Raw genomic sequence first — 17781 nt, forward strand, 5'->3', positions numbered from 1 at the left:
AATAGCACACAACAACTTGGTCTTGATAAAAATATAATCTGTAAAGGATTTCACATCAATCTTTTCTCGGTGTAGGCCCTACATATATATATTTTTTTTAACTGGGACATTTAGCTGTGCAAAATATCTCTCAAGACAAAGAAAAAAACCCAAACCAAATCGTCAAACAAAACCACTACCCCTCTAGTGTTTCTATTGCACCACTTGGTCTCTTTTCCTAATGTGCTCATAAAACTTCGCTCCTCCGGGGTGCAGATGAAGGAAGCAGAACCTTCACAGTGAAAAAGCAAAGCAGCAGTTTTACTAGTGTATTGGGTTTGGCTGGGATAGAGCTTATTTTCTTCATAGCAGCCCATGTGGTGCTGTGTTTTGGAATCGTATCTGCAACAGTGTTGATACCACAACAGTGCTATTGCCAGCCTATTCCTGAGCAGTGCTTGAGCAGCATCAAGGTTTTCTGTTTGCAATAGGGGTGCATGAGAAATTGGGAGTTGAAACAGCAGGGATAGCTGACCCCAACTGTTCAAAGACATATTTCAGACCATATGAGACTTGCAGCCAGGGTCCACACCATGTACAGGTCAGTGGGTTTCTTGACTTGGTCAGTATAAAGAAGATACATCCAAGACTGAAATACAGAACGTGGCAGCTGAATACGACTTGTGTGCTGGTCTCTGAAACCTGCCTCATGTAACAAGCCAAGCGCTTCTTTAGAGTAAAGCTACAACATGCCAGCACACTGTCTGTCCCAGAGTGGTACAGGGAGCTGTCCTCCCTCTACATACAAAGACAAGTTCTTCCATCAATCCCTCCAAACTTGTCCTGCATGATTAGTAATTTTGGTAGCTCACAGACAAATCTCTCTCATGAATGCATTAACAGATGTAAATGTATTTCAATACTGTCAAAGTTACAGGCTTAACTATTTGGCAAGAAATCCCAAATTGCTAAGCCCCACTGATCAGTGCTAGAACACTCCCCTAGTTGCTAGTTAGCTTCTAGAAAGGTCCACAGTCAAAAGCAGTTCTAAGAGGCACAGTTCAATTTCTGAAGGTAGTGAACAATGCTGAAGAGTGTTGCCAAATACAAATGCGCTGTCAAACTCAAATGCTGTTTTATCTTTCTACATCTCTTAAAACTATGTAGAATAAGGATAAACACATTAACAAATGTGTTCTTATTTTCCAGCATTATTCTTCCTCACTGAGGACACAATCCTATATTCAAAATTTAAAGAGCCATCAGTTACATGATTTCTAGCATATCTTGCAGAATCAGTAGAAATTCTCACAGAGCATGTTTTCTGTTGGCTGTACACAAGCTGCTCAGGAATAACACATTACAACACAGATTTGGCAACTCAATAACTATCCTCAATTGTAATAAGGGCAAAAAAAGAGGAAATTAAATTTTCCCCATATCTAATCCAATCATTACAATCCAAAAAGCCTGTTCATTTCCATGAGCAGTAGCACTGACACAATAATAAGCTTTCAAACCTGTGCTCTTGTGTTGCAACCAGACAGAGCTCAGCAGGTTCCCAGGTCCAACATACAATGCACAAAACGCCAAATACTGTGGCACTAGATCTACTATGAATGCACCATGTACAGGGATACAACGATTCCCCGTTACAGAATCCTACGTGCATGCACTGTCATGGGCTCATGGCTTTGCTGTTTCCTGACAGCCCTACCTGAATACACTGCAGGTGTGGCTACATGCTAACATGCAGTAACGCAATGACACAGAAATGAATCCTCTACGAATCCTGGGCTGCGAACACAGCCCAAAGCTCAGAGTATCATTGCTACAGTTAACAACATTTGCTATACTGAACTACCCAAGAGCTTGCAATGACTGCACCTTCACTTTGCATAATTAGCACCATCAGAAAAAAAGTTGCAGAAGCCTGGAAGCTCTTCAAAGAAGAAAAAAGGATCAAGCATGTATCTTTAATAAAGAATGCTAACACCCCTGACATGACCCAGGCTGTCATGATGACTGTTAAATTTCAATTAGCTCTGAGCTATGCTGATAGGACTTCAGTAACTGCACGATTTTCTTGAGGAAAATTTTCAATTTTTTATGAGACAGGAGAGAGCATGGAATTTAAGTTCTTTTTCACTTGTTAAATGTAAAAATCGTTAACAATAAAAGGTACTGGATTACAGGGAGAGCAGGAGGAAAGATGGTTCAGTGACGGAGACAATGATTTGGGATTTGAGAAATACGAATTCAAATCCTAGCTCTGCTATACTTCTCCTGGCACATCAGCCAGGTTGTTCAATTTTCTTGCTTTTCCTTCTGTAATAAAGACATAATAACATGTACTAATCTCACAGGAATTTGGAGACATGATATCTCTTAAATGCCACACCACTATGGAAATGAACCTGATCAAAAACATCTTAATGCTGTAATCTGGAGAATATCCAGAGCACATACAATTGCCAGTGGAAGAATTCTAAGCTACGTGATTACATGCATGTAAAAATTTTCATAATGCCTGAATAAGAATATGTATGTAAAACAACATTTCTGAAGGAAATATCTATGTAGTGTCAGAAAACAGGCTGCTACGTGCAGTAAATTCAGATCCTATGGTTAATCTATATTCAACCCCTATAGCTTTTACTTGATATATTGAAAAGACCGCTTACAAAGACAAAGGATTTAGAAAGTTCACAGAGGAATCCATTAGAAACAAATACTGACTGCATTCTTAAAAGAGAGGAAGGAGAAAAGAAGAAATTGTTAGATATTTCTGTACATGCACATTTGTATATAACCAAGAGAGAATTACAAAGCTAACTTTACTTACACAGTTAAATGGGGCAGGATTTCCAAAACCCCACTTGTGTTAGGAGCCTATTCATTTCAGTAATGTCCTATTCATTTCAGTAATTCCGTGCTGTTTAAAATCTGCTTTGAGCAGGTAACTTCTAAATTCTTTAGATGCTCAAATAAATATATATATAAAAATCTGCAGCAGTGATTAAGCACACTCTAATGAAGGACAGTTTCTTCCTTTATGTAGGAAGACCATGACTTAAGTGAAATGAGCAGCATAACCACCTGTAAAATCAAAAGCAGACCACTACTATTCTGGTTTGCAGCTTTAACAAGTACAAACCCCTGCCCTTTTACAATTTAGGTGGTCATAAATTATAGCAATGGTTTAACAGTGATTCATGTAAACCTGCTACCACTTAGCTGCTCTTTTTACTTAAAATCAGTAAAGATTTTACTGATACGAATTTAAAATTCATGACATCCAACAAAAGAAAACCACATTCTCTTCCCCTATGGAAGCAAAGATCCCTATGCAGGAAGGAATTAAAGATTGTATCTAATCAACCACCAAAAGCTGCTACCTTACACCAGCACTAGAAAAAAATTCAATCACAGGTCAAGTTTAGCCACCTTTAAAGCTTTTTCTGAAGAAAAAACATCCGTAAGAATATTCTCCTGCTTATCATTAGGAGCGTGTAAATGCCTCACTGCTTCTAGTCCTTAATGAATTCCTGCAATAACTGTGAGGATATTTGAAGATATCACAAAACAACAATGAATAATATGACAATGAAGCAGATACTAACAACTAAACAGTTCCCCATCCTAGCTCAGATGAAGTAATGGAGCAGAACTTACTGCTTCATTTACGTTATCTAACTACCATTCTTCAACCCTTTTTTATTGTAATTCACAGATATCAGTAATTCAAAATGCTGCAATTTTAAAAATATTAAATTCTCTAGACTCATACTATCACTCAGACTACATCAGAATACAGATAGAGAAATAAATAAGAACACAATCATTAAATCCTTTTTCCTTTTACATTCATTAGAAAAATGTTATAATACTGGTTTATTTCTAAGAGAATTGTGATTTTTTTAATTTTTTTTTTTATATAATAGCTTTCTTTCACAATTATATTTTCATGCCTTTCAGGTAGAAATCCCCAGATCACAATGAACTCCTCAGATTCCTCCGTGGCAAGCTATGTTGTTTTGGAAAATTGATTTATTGTATTAACAATTTTTAAAGATGCGTTTAATGAGAGGGAAAATGGACCCATAATCCCCGATAACAAAACTATTTTCAATGCAATAAGGGCTATTTTTTAGTTACTTATTTAAAAAATGTTTACAATTAAAAGGAAAACACAGCTCTCAAATTATAGAAAAGGGGTTTAAATGCTTTTCTTTATAGGCCTTCCTAGGCCTTTACAGCAGACTGACTAGTGTATCACTGACAGACTGTAGCAGAAGTGAAGACAAGGCTCTTTTGAGACTGACAGCATTATTTGCATATATGCATTTACATCCACGGGGGTTTAAAATGTGGATTATCATGGCAGATCTTCCAAAGGATCCAACTATCAAATTAACATGGAGCAGTACCACTGTCTCATCCTTCTCTATTACTTTGAAAACTTCTAGCGAAGGAAACATGTCAGTAATAAAGTGAGGTCACTTAACTACAGTATATTTATCAAGCTATGTAACAACTATACACAATCTGAAGAAAAAAACCCAACAGAATGGACAGGTATGTAGAACTTTCAAAAAGCAACTGTAGAACTTTCCACAAAACACGGAACAGAGAACAGTTTTCTTCTACACTTTTTTCTGAACTGTTTTCAGACAACTTAAGTGGAATGCCAAAGAGAAAAGGCTTCTTTATTAAAAAAACTATAGCTTTGGGCAAGAGAATTGTGTAGAGGAGGGCTTAGCACAGTAACTCATCTTTCCAAATTGGCTAAACACAGAGAAACGCAGCACAGCCACTGTGAGCTGGCCAGGCTTCCAACTGGAGAAAAAGGCAATGAGCTTCCAACCCTCGCTGTGCAGATCATTGTCATTACATGTAAAAGCAATCCCATTTCTTTTCTTTCAGTTTAAACAAGCATACAATGGCCAGCACATGAAGTTCATGGCACATACTGCTGCTTAACACTGCACTTTGCAGTATTCCCACCTTAAGGAATTACAGTTTCTAACAATGGAATGGGAAAAATGCTCTAGTTATGGGAATGAGTGAGGAGTCTGCTAATCTAGGTTTCTGCTACAGACTGCCTGCCAGCCACTCTTTGTGCTTTATTTCCCATGGTATATTTGGAACAACTCTGTCTCCTTTGCTTGTCATGTGTATTTTTAGTTGTTGTTTTCTGAAACTGTCTTCAATTGCTTTGTTTACTAGTTTGCTCAATGCACTGTAGCGCTGATTTTGTACTGCAGACATTATTGCACAATTAATAGAAGGTCAAATGCCAAATAAATCCATCAAATTTAATTTTAAAACACAAGATTTCTCCGTAATTAATCTGTTTAAACTATAGTTGTCTCAATATATTTATCTCTTACAATAGACAAATACTGTAAAGCAACAATAGCTACAAATTATACATAAATTCAACTGAAGCATGACAAACACAAAATTTACTGTGATTATTCCATGAGGTTTTTGACACTTGTGACAGACACTTGTTTCATTGCATAGAATACCATCAGGTTAGAACGCCTGTGTTGGACTGGTACTGCTATTTTTAAATGCTTCTTCTAAACAAGGGAATGGGACAAACCATTTTATAACAAGTAATGTACTACATGTGTACATCATGTCACGGGTGAATAGGGCATAACACCCAGCCATATGGTGTACTTAGGAGCCAACTCATCTACATACACTGTTACCAGGCAACATGCTGGACTTCAGTCTGAGCAGGGGAAAAAATGACCTCTTAGCCCTAGAAGTTGATTGATAGTCATTGTGCTGGTTAGGTTATGATCACAAGGGAAAATAATAAAACCAATTATGCACATTGAGATTTGGCAGCACTAAACCTTCCCCAAATTCAAAATGAGTATTTTCTTCTTTCTTGTCATATACCCCAAATCTCAGCTTTAGCTTGTTGAAGGAAGATTAATACCTTTTTCCTTCAACTACATTTATAGATACTGAAGCACTAAATTCACAGCCAAATTAATGCCATCTTCCTAAAAACATGCCAGTAATTATCTCAGGGACCACTGTCTCCCACAGGTTAGAAACCCCAACCTCATTCTTGCAATTGCTACCATTTTTTTCCTAACAAAAGCTGTCAATTGCATCAAATTCTGCTAGGAACTGTTAGGTTATTCTGTGATAGAAAATACTGTTTGTGATGGAGGAAAACCTAAAAGCAACAAGCATGCTGAGCACTACAGAATTGATTTAAATCTGTCCTCAAGATGAACAGGCTTGGTTTTTTCTACCCTGTAAGCCAGGCAGTCTTTTTGAAATAATGAAATCTTTTTTTCAAAGACATAAAGAGGAAGATTGTGTTTAGTGTAGAAGAATAAATATAAAATGCTTATTTCTAACAAGGACTGAATGTCTCATTTTTTCAATGCCACTAAACTGTGTGTTGGGGCAGAACTCAACAACTCATATTAATACATTTGAACAAAAATGTGAATCTAGTCTATTATTTTGTCAACACACATGTTTAACTTCTTTACTTTCTACACATAGAAAGTACCTAAATACAAAACAGAAATCTATTCAGTCAGCCCAGTACAGAACAAGTCACGCTTATTTCCCAATACAAAATATTAGAGGATTGCAATTTATTTTAAGCAGAGGATTATTAAAAATTGTTTGAGAAGTACCAAATACGCACTTATCAAGAACTGAATTTTGGGGGGGAGGGGGGGGTTGCTACTTCTGTATGTTATTAGAAGTATAGAAAGCTCTATCCTGCTTAAAAAGTGCTTGATCGATATTGTTTCTAAGCATGTGTTAAAACAAACTTTACAAGAAAAAATAAAACCGTGTATGAAAGAACAACAAACACTTTGGATGCAAAAACCTCTTCTCAGAAAGGAAAGAGGTGCAAATGGAATCGGCACAATTACTTTTCCACATGTCCTATAAATTTCGGAGCTTAGTTAATGATATTCCCTGACATCACAGGTGCATTTAAAAAGGAAAGCATGATGAATTATCATAGCTGTTCTATGGACACTGAAAAAGAGTGTCTGTGACTAATCCATATACAAAATTATTTCATTCTTTCAGAATCACCTGAAGGTAAAATAAATACAGTAGTGATATAACCCTAATATGTAAAACAGAAATACAAGAGAAAAGCACTTGAACCTACAGCCAGAAACACGGATTATTATTTTCTAAGCGTATCACTGGCAAGCTGTTGTTCACAGATCTTGTACTTCTGGTCTATTAGCCTTGCAATCCAGCATCGGCACGGCAAGTTGTGAATCCCAAAGTATCTCTTAATTCATTATGACAGCAAAACAGAGATGTCAACCAAATTCCAAGGAACTTAAAATCAACAAACACCAACAAAAATCAGTGGACTTACTGAAAGAAGGCTCTGATCATGAAAACAATAGGCACCACTTGCATGGGGCTTCTGTGTAGTTTCCTAAGAACAGAAAAATACATTTGTACTGTAAATGAAGATTAAAAGGAGATCATATTTTGCCCTGTGTCCATGGAAGGCTGAATGTAGGCTTTAAGATTCAAAGCGTTGGAACAAAAAATAGACTTGATAATGCATTATTTGGGCTTTCACAAGAAGGGCTGTATACATTATGGGGTCATAATTGAACTTTTATTGTAGTACAAAGCTGAACAGCAAAATCTGCTTATTGATTCACAGATATCAACAAAGATTTCATTATTTTATTAATCATTCAGTAGGCAGTAAAATCTCCAGTCTGCAATTTACTTGGATTCTAAATCCAGTGTTGCATTATGAACTTACCTACAAATAGACATGCAGAATTCAAAATTTTCCCCAGTACAGGTTTCTGCTTCAATAGGAACATACAACTCTGAGTTACTTTCCATGGATTTTTCAAGTGAAAACTTCAAGCAATTTTCAAAAAGAAAAATTATCATAATACACGCAAACAAAAGGGGCCATCCATAATATATTATATATGCACATAGCTGGGAATTATAATAGGCTTACATTGTATTCCATGCCACTTGTTCTTATTGACAAGCAGCTGCTGACATGTAGTAATTTACTGAATTATTCATTGGGTTTTAGAAGTTACAGTAAGCTCAGCCATGCTTTTTTGTAACAGATTCTCCTTACATGCATTTTTCATTTTCATGTGCAAGTGGTAGTTTATGCTCTCTGATACAAACACTCTTAAAAACAGAAACATTGGGCATATTTTGAGTCATTAAACAAAATACACAACTAGATCTATGTATTACCAAAACATTCTGAAGATAAATTTAACATACTTTTTATTCACTTCAATGAAATCCCAAACAGTAAATATATGGAATAGTTATTCACAAAGTATGTTATTCCTTTTATTGAAATCACAATTTCAATAAAAATTTAAAAAAGAAAAAAAAAATCAAAACCAGTAGTGGCTCTTTATCATGAAGTTGAGGGTAAATAAATAACAACAAGAAGCTCCAGTACCAGAAAGGTCCACATTCTACAAGCATGTGAGGTAATACTGCAACCATCACACATATGGATAAAAACCCCAGCAACTTCAGAACTGGTAAAAGTCACAATCAGCAACAGAAAACATACTTGCACTTTGGTCTCCTTACAGCAGAGACCTTCACTAAGAGAGTGTCTATCAAAGATCCAACTTCACATCTGAAGCTCCTAGTGGTAATTGCAACTGTCTTACTGACCAAATCCCAACATTAACCAATTTCTGAGCTAAGACATAAGTTTCCTTTTATTTATGAAATAAAGTAAACCAGATACATGCAAAAATACTACAGAAAAGGCAGCTCATGTAAGAAGGTTGCATATGTGCATAAACTATACATTAAAACTAGTACATCTGCTTTCTCAGTAGTGTTTCTTTGTATGAGATATACTCAGCTTTGTCCGAGTACAATACCAGATAAATTAACAGTATTGAGAGGTCCTTAAAATCTCTGAGGAGAAGTATTTTTTAAGTAATCGGACTACATTTTCGAAAATGACATCTGATTTAGGATCATCTTGCAATGCTACAGTGAAACTTACCCATGGTCAACAAAACCGAATAATGGAAAATTTATTTCTCGGGTTTTCTCCATCAGGGTACTTGGGTTTCACGATTTGAAATCACTGTGATTTCTCCAATGCAAACTCATACTTTTTAGACTTGGTACTGATTAAAATGCCTCATCGAGGTTACAGTACATTAATTTTCCTTTTCTGAACAACTTTTATCTGACCACTCAATCCTAGCAGACTTCCTGGTTAGCATAATGTTACCTATCATTAATTTTAGAAACATTATACTCCCAACTGCTGCTGCTAGTTTTCCTTATTTATCCTGCAGTTGCATGCTCTAGTGACTGAGGGAACTCAGAATACACACAGAAATAAGGTGTTCAGAATTTGAAGAATATATGCAACACCAAGAAAATATAAGAATATACTGTTGCATGGGATTCCTGCATTATTGCTGTAAGAAATCAGAGCAAATGCATGAGAAACTGTAGAAATAGGTACCTCTAAACCAACTTGGCTATAATACGTAAATAACGAGTAATTATTCATTTTGCCTAATTTTCAGTACTATATGACCCTTCTGTAATTTCCTTCACATAGAAATGTTTAAGTTTTATGCTGTACTGGCTGCAGATGTTGTTTAAAATGTTTAGCAATTTGACAAGTGAAAACAGGATTTCCTCAAAACAAATGGTCCAAAACCACCTGCCAACAGGAGAGTAGAGCCCCAGCTGCAGCCTTGTACTCTCCTTACCGCCACCGATAGTACTTTCACACTATACAGCTGGACAGAAGGAAGAGCAGAGAATTTACAAACTATACAAAGGTTTGTCAAGATTTCTGCCCAACCAAAGGAATGCCTGGTCCATATGCCTGTTTACCCAAAGCAGTGCTCCTGTTCCTCACAGCAGGAGCCAGTTCAGGAAAGCTTCTTGCACAGTGCACCACGGGGCTCTTGCACACAGGCTGGTGCTGAAGACCGTTCCTGCCACACAGCACAGCCCAGTGATTCCAGGGCTCAGAAAGACCACTTTGCAGAAACTGCATACATTATGCAGTGTGCCTCAGTTCTTATCTGGCTACTCAGGCAGTATCTAAACAACAAGCAAGATTATTCAGTCATATTTATGTGATTATATGAAGGATTTCTCAGTAGAATGAAATACAGCTGAAAAATGCTACTAATTTTGTGGAAGAAAAACTACATTCTGATAACATCCTGTTTGCAAGCCTCAAGATAACCCAAGTATGGACTTGATGTTACACCTTCTTATTCTTTGTACTGACAGGAAATGTCATTAAGATTGTCCACATAGCCAAAATCAGCCTTGTGGAGAAAAATAAGATACACGGTTTTAATGCTAAGTTTTGTTTTCCACAACTCCCACATATCTTAGCAAATCATGGAATAGGCTCTTGCTTTGCACTCCTATCAAACATAAATATACAATCAGCAATATTTTGCTTGCATCTGGTATTACAACATCTGTATGTGATAGGCATATACAAGAACAGCAATACCCTTCTTCAGATCACAAGCAAAGCTCCCATTCTGCAGTGCTCCAGTCTTTCTTTTTAGACAAGGAAAACTTGAGAGTCAACTAGAAGAAGACCTGCTAAGCATACATGTAAAAGTCTGGTAAAGAAGATGATGCTTTTAAGATGCATTTAAAAATGGAAAAGTTATGTTTTCAGGTGAAAAATTCAGGTGCATAGAAAGTATTGAGAACACCCAGGTCTCTTCTTCCCTCAGGGCAGGCAGCTCAGGCAGCCCAAATAAGCAAAAGTTATTCTGCAGGGTCATTGAGGAAGACAGCCCCAGGCCATTGAGGCTTCATGAATTATCTCGTTACCATACACAGGCATTCCAAAAGCACCCTGGACATTATGTTATTTTTCCATAGAAGAGCACATAATGCTCTCTTTAGCATAATATTAAACTAAAAAAAAAAAAAAAAAAAAAAAAGAGAGAAAAAGAACCCCCCCAAAGCAATAAGAAAAATTACTACTTACACATACACACAATTACTAAGCCTGACTTAGCACCTACCGCTTCACACCTTTATCAAAAACCTAAGTAGAAATTGATCTAATCTGATAAGTTTTTATTTTAATTCTGTTCTAAAAATGCAATTAAACAATGGTATCTGTTCCTGCAAGTTAAAAGTCATTCCCGTTAGATAACAGCCAAATACAACAAGCATTGAGTTTTGCCATCATTAGACTTCTAACCATATTACTTCTATTTTGAGGCTTTTTTGTTTGGTCTCAGTTTAATTTCCTGTCAGCCTTACGAGAGATTTCTAATGTTTGGGCTGTAGGATATGCTCTGATTAAAAATAATCTTCCCAATTACTGCCTGGCATGAATCTACTGCCCCATGCACTCTTCCACTGGCTTCTGAATTTCTGTCAGCAGTAATTGTGTCTGTAGCTTCTAACTGTAAATGAAAACCCAGGGGGCATATTTGGGTTCCAGTTTCCTTTGCCTAGCCATATCTTTTAATTTGCACTGTCTGTCAAAAGGAGATGTTTGTAGGCACTAAAAGAAATCCTTAGAACATCAGGTTAAAAAAAAGAGGAAAGGAGAAAAAAAGAAATGCAACTGGAGTATGATAAACTGTATCTGATATTTATTCTAGCGTACTCAATGTAGAGAATCTCACTGCATTGATTAGCCTTAGAAGAGGCAGATTGAAACCATTTACTGAGCATTTCTAGCTGCACTTTTGTACCATTAAATTTAATCATGTCTTGAGCATCACCTTATTATTGCTATTTTTTGGGGAATGTGATGATTCCAGTGAGTATTTCACAGAACAGGGCTTCTTATCACAATGGAAAAAAATAGTATTCCTCAGGCTTTGGCCCCTGGTCTAAGCTATCCCGTGGGGCTACCTCTAGCCCTGACTCAGACATGGCTTGTAGGCAGTCTGGCTGGACCCCCTAAATCTATCTGTCCAGTCTGTATTTCAGTACAGTTTCCTGTGTGGACTTCAGACCCACACTGTCACTTGTCTCCATCTTCTCTCTGTCCCAATGAACTGCTGCTCATGACTGGACTCCCCTGGCAGATGACGAGCCTGGTTTACCATCTCACTTCGGGCTGTCAATGGACAGACTCTCCTTCCAGTACCTGGTTCTGCCCTCCCTGTTTAGACCCCATGGGACTGCATCCCATATGGGGGGATACGGACTCAACACAGCTCTCCTCTCTCCAGAAGCAGTCAGCTCTAGGATGGCATATCCTAGATACAGATATCCAGCAAGCAGGCTGTAGAATGTCCACATTTGTTATCACAGTGCTCAAACCTGGCAGTCAATGCAATCATAATTACTGGGCTTATGACAGATTTGCATTCAGATTCTCATTGACTCACTTTTCCTCTTAGGAGTGCTGCTGCTGTGACAGAAAGGTAGCCCAATGTCGCCAAGGAACATTCTCTCTGTGACAAGAGCAGAATGGAAGCATGGTGCCCTAGGTCAGTTTTCTAAAGGAAAAGAATCTGAAGCACTAAGCACAGACTGTACTCTGTGAATCAGAAAGAGAAGAAATGCAAGGAGTAGAAAAACATTTGATATAATATCAAGAGTGAAACTTTGACCAACCACATCAAAGGCACAGCTAAGAATGCGTAGACAGTGTTCACTGCAAAGAAAGATATTGTGGAATATTCACTGTAAAATGGATAATAACGTAAAGTCCTGTGAAAATAATTTTCTGTGAGATTTCTATATTTGATCTGTAGAAATTAAGTAAGTTTTTGTCTGAAAAGTAAATGGAATCCATCATATTTGGAATTATAGGAGCACAGAGAGCTTTTTTCTTTCATATGCAGGAAGTTCTCTTTGTGACAGAGGAAAAATACCAAGAGCCGGTGAATGTGAGTGAGGATTTGTCCAAATGGCTTTTGAAACTGAATAGCCGCTCTTGGCATAAGAACTTGCTTGAAATATCAAGGCCAAATGTCAGTGTTCCACGCTATGTCTGTTAGTTTACACTCTATTTTGTATGCCTTTATCTGTAAATGAGGGGAGATACTTTAAAGGTGGGACCAGAACTGATTTCAGCTCTGCCCTGGATCTTTGGCAAGCTGTTCTGTAGTATAACTTCCCTATCTTTAGGGCTATGCCCCTCAGTAGGTATTCTGTGCAATGTGATGACAAGAGACCAGTAACAGGCAAGAACTTCAACATATTAACTAAAACCTATGCTGTTTCTCATCTGTACAATGGAGACTGTAATGTCCAACACACTCATAACTGCCTCGTATTACAGAGGTAAAAATGCCATGGATCTGTTAAAACACCCATTTTTAAAATATTATTTAAGTTTTTGTACAAAAAAGTTCTTAGTGCCTCCTCTGGGCTGTAGAGTACGTCACCATTGTATGGGCTGAGACACAGAACGAGACTGTGATATCCTCAAACTATCTTTCCTTCTATTTTCATCTCTTTGTGATAAAAGCATCATCTGCAAGGTATACCTGCCTACTACACTGAGATGATGATTGAAACTACCACAACATTTAAATAAATACTTGCATTTTAAATATAAGGTAAGCCACTGAGTTCAAAAAGGTTACTCCCATGGCTGACACCATGCAGATGGTTAAATATTTTCAGCATAAGAACTCTAGTATTAACAGTAAACACATTATGAAACTGAAAGAAATACTGGGAAAGGACAAATGGAATCAAAGTAATGTAGGAAATCTGCCTCACTGACACTCACTACCTCCCTACTGACCTCTTTACTGTTTTGTTTCAGATCCACTTTTTAAAAATACATAGCATCCCATTGCTGTTATCAAGACTAATACCCCAACAATACATGAAGACATCAACTACACTGTGGGAGAGAAAGTAAAAGAGGGGGAGGCCTTGTGATATACTTTACTAATTGTATTGCTAACAATATTTTAGGGTTTTTTTCAAGAAAGAAATGAAAACTTAAATAGTTTTCTACAAGATACTGAATAGTCCTTTAGGAACAACCTCAGCCTCTCACAAGCTATCAATAAGTAAATAAATAAATAAATAAATACATACATACATAAATAAAAGCCACAGTTAATAATCAAAATATCTTACTGCCTAAATGGTGGCAATGCAAAGAATATAATCAGCATTTGCTACAGATTGCACAGAACTCATGCTAGCTGGCAACTGCCCATCCTCTGTAGGCAACCTTCCTCTGCATGGGAATAAAAGTCACTTCTCTTTTTAATGCAATTTTCCAAAAGCAAATACAATGTTATGCGGTTTAACCAAAAAAAAGTTGTGATTGTTCATGTAATTCCCCTCCTTTTCAAGCCTAACAACAGAGATTCATTACTGCCTTAGTGGTTTTTAGTGATGTTTTTCCTTCTTTATTTCAAATTTGGTTTAAAAAGCTTGGGAGGAAAAAAACCTATTCAAATTATATTTTTACAGTGCTATGCACCAAAAATGCCTTACACCGGTTATTGTGATTCTGTGCATACTCACTCGATGAATAAAATCTTCAGTGCTCTCAAGCTATTGAGAGAAGTCAAACTGCACTACGCCACACTAAGCTTCTCCTCATCAAAGAGCAGTAGTACTGTAGTTACAAACACCAGTAATTGCTCGTTTCATGCTACGACAAAGGATGTGTACCTTTACCTGCACTGAATGAACTGCCCAAAGTCCACAGACTGAGCAGTTTAATTAACTCCAGGACATTACTGCACATAGCAGACTCCCAGAACTCACAGCTCAAAAGGGAAAAATCTGTAATAGTGGCAGTGACATTCAAATATCCTTTCAATGCTTTCTTTCGCATTTTTTACCAGCCACAGTCTGAGCAGACAATGGAGAGAGATGGGTGCAGTAGAACAGAATGAGAATTACGTTTATGTGACTACCTAAAAGTACTCTTGATAAAATAAGGCTACTACACCAAAAATATAGCCACATGTTTATCTGTTCCTGAAGCATAAAACACACAAAGGTAAAAAATACATCTGTATGACAGAAAAATGAAAAACAAACTTTGAAAAGTACTCAAGATTAATAAAAAAAAAAAGCTGCCTACACTGAAAATGTAATGAAAAGTGGTTTCTTTGAAAATACTTACAGAAGTAGTTGAAAAAAATCTTCCTCAAAAAAAAAAAAAGACAAAAAAACCCCACCAAAATCCCCAAAAAAATAACAGAAAACCCAAAACCACCAAAACCCACACACCACACAAACCAGCCCCCTACTTTATATATAGACTGTTCTATCAGCTTAAGTTTATTGAATAGCTTTTTAAGGTCCCTTAAAAAAAGGAATCTTTCAATACTGGCTGCAGGGACAGCTCACTACAAACACATCTTTCCCCACAGCTCTGGGAGAATCAGCTCCCCATTCGGGGCAGGCAGGTGGCAAAGGCCCAGGCAACATGCTTCTCTATTACTATAGTCATCACACCTACTACTTAACAAATACCAGATTTAGAACTTCTCTTCAACATTGTTTTCTTTTCTCCTCACTTTCCTGTAATAGAGACTGTTCTGCCAAAGATCCTGTGCAGGTAGAGCAATTCCATGAACATCAGCAAGATTATTTATATGCTTCACCAAGGCATACACTCATATTCCTGCTAGACTAAAAGGTCATTTATCACAAATTCAAGGCATTCAAAGACAATGCAAAAATAACCAAATAATTTGAAAAAGGCTTAACTGTTACCAGCTGCAGCAGTAGAGAAGTCCCTCTGTCACTTCCAGTGATGAGCTCTGAGCACCAAACACCCCAATACTGACAAGGACTAAGCAACAGGAACATTGTACTTTCAGAACAAAGCATTTTTAAACTAACTGTTCTCTCATCTGTCATAGGTCAAGAAATGAATTATGCCTGTAGCAGAGCAGTTTTGAAAGAAATTTCAGATGCAGAGAAAATGATGGCAAATTTGCCCATTTTTCTTCTTTTTCTTTTTAATGAAAATTTTGGCATTGCCTTAAGAGCTTTAGATGTTAATAAACAGCATCTGCAATCAACAACCAGAACCAGTTTACCTTATAGCTTTGTGATCCATGACATGATTATTCATACAGAAACAGCCCAACTGTGGGCTACATCCATTACCACAATCAGGAAAATGTAACACACCAAGAGCAATGCAGTAGCATGCAGTAGTTCTGAAGCCCGAACAACAAAACTGTAGTTAGAGGTTACAGCATGTTTCACTGACTGAGGTATGTTTCTTGTGGACAAAAGATATCTGATTTGGGTAGACACTCCTCATTTTCATATCCAAATAATTTTTTATCACTGCGGCAAATACAAGCATCCTTTGACACAATGGATGGGGGGGGGGGGGGGGATAGGTTCACTGACAGTTACCAATCTTCACAGGAATTAGCTTTTGTAAGATTATGAGGTCTTGAAAGCACCGACCTTCTCACCAGATGTCACATAAATCATGCTGGACCCCAGACCCTGTTCGTGGGACCCACCACAAGCCAAATTCTATACAGAAAGCAAAAGTTCTGTCTCTTCGCACATGATGTATCTTTACCAATTTTGTTGGAAATATTCTTACTGTTTATAAAGTAGTAAGGTCTCAGGATGACAAAGAAGCAAACAGTAAAGGAATACAAATCTTTCATGTCTGTAGATTTATTCCTGCTAGGTATAATGACTGCAACTGATTTTTAAAAAGAATTTAGCCTTTACTTTACATCAAACAAGCAAACCTTGGGCTAGGTCTCTTCTCAAAAGAATTATTTGGCAGTGTTGTTTCCAGCTGAGTAAATTGATTATTATTGCAAAATGTAAAGTCATAGTACAGAGAAAGTCCACACAGATCCCACACCGCCATTCTAATGCTCACCTCTGATCAGAAGAAAAACCAGTCAGAAGCCAACTGTGTCAAGGGAAAGCAGTAGGCTTTCTCAAAGAGCAACATGCCCTACAAAACATTTCTGCCTGTGCTAATCACCTTCTGATTTGCATGGGAGGAAAAGGACCAAAAAGCACAAGTATAAACGATGCAAACTATAGCCCAGTCAGACAGAAAACATCTCTGTAGAACCATTTATCCAAAATTTGCATTTTGTAAACACACAAACAAAAAAAGGTTGTGTGTTTGTTGATTTTATTTTTAAACTGCAGGTTTTTCTAGATGTGCTACATGCAAATAGAAAAAGAACCAGATTTGTAAGCATCATACGTTTCCCTTCACATTTCTCAATGACCACTTCTGCAGATCTTCTTCTTCCTCTGTAACTTTTCCTACTGTACTACGAGAATCACAAACTGCAGGTAATGGTAACTTCTCCATCATTCACAGCATCAGGAGCTTCCCACCAGTAAGCTGATGCGTGAAATAAGACCACTTACCAATGAAGAGAGAGGTCAAAGGCTTCTAAGGTTGGAACAGGAACCTGGCTGGCTGCTACAAATCCCTCACCAGTGCATTTGAGCCTGACACTTAGTATTCAAAGTGAATTGCAAGCTATATGCTCAAGGATAAAGCTCAGTCATAATAAAGACTCAGTCTGAGAGCCTCGGCATACAAATCCCCAGTGCAGAGCTCTTTTTGAGTATTTTTTAAATCTGAAGAAGAATCAGGATTTTTTTTCTTATTTTTTAATAAACAACAGTACTTCCCATTTAGTGAGGGGAAATGATGGCATGAAGACATAAAATATAAACACCAATATTTAGTGTTGGTAATGAAGTACATGTATATTTATCACGTTATAGGTACATGGTGTATGCAGTCATTGCATTGCTAATCAGACATGGGGGTACATAAATAAGGTGTACATT

At 37.2% G+C, this 17781-nt stretch overlaps 1 protein-coding gene across 10 annotated transcripts in view; it reads right to left on the bottom strand.

Annotated features, from left to right (window-relative positions):
- RBFOX1 (RNA binding fox-1 homolog 1) overlaps positions 1 to 17781 on the bottom strand; it is an 892094-nt gene that overhangs the window by 728258 nt on the left and 146055 nt on the right. For all 10 annotated transcript variants that reach the window (XM_065683977.1, XM_065683981.1, XM_065683986.1 and 7 more), the window contains exon 2: positions 7373 to 7435. In XM_065683977.1, coding sequence (XP_065540049.1) covers positions 7373 to 7435 — 63 coding nt within the window. The remainder of the gene's footprint in view (positions 1 to 7372; positions 7436 to 17781) is intronic.

The sequence above is a fragment of the Lathamus discolor genome, chromosome 6, assembly GCF_037157495.1.
Source record: "Lathamus discolor isolate bLatDis1 chromosome 6, bLatDis1.hap1, whole genome shotgun sequence".
NCBI lineage: Eukaryota > Metazoa > Chordata > Aves > Psittaciformes > Psittacidae > Lathamus > Lathamus discolor.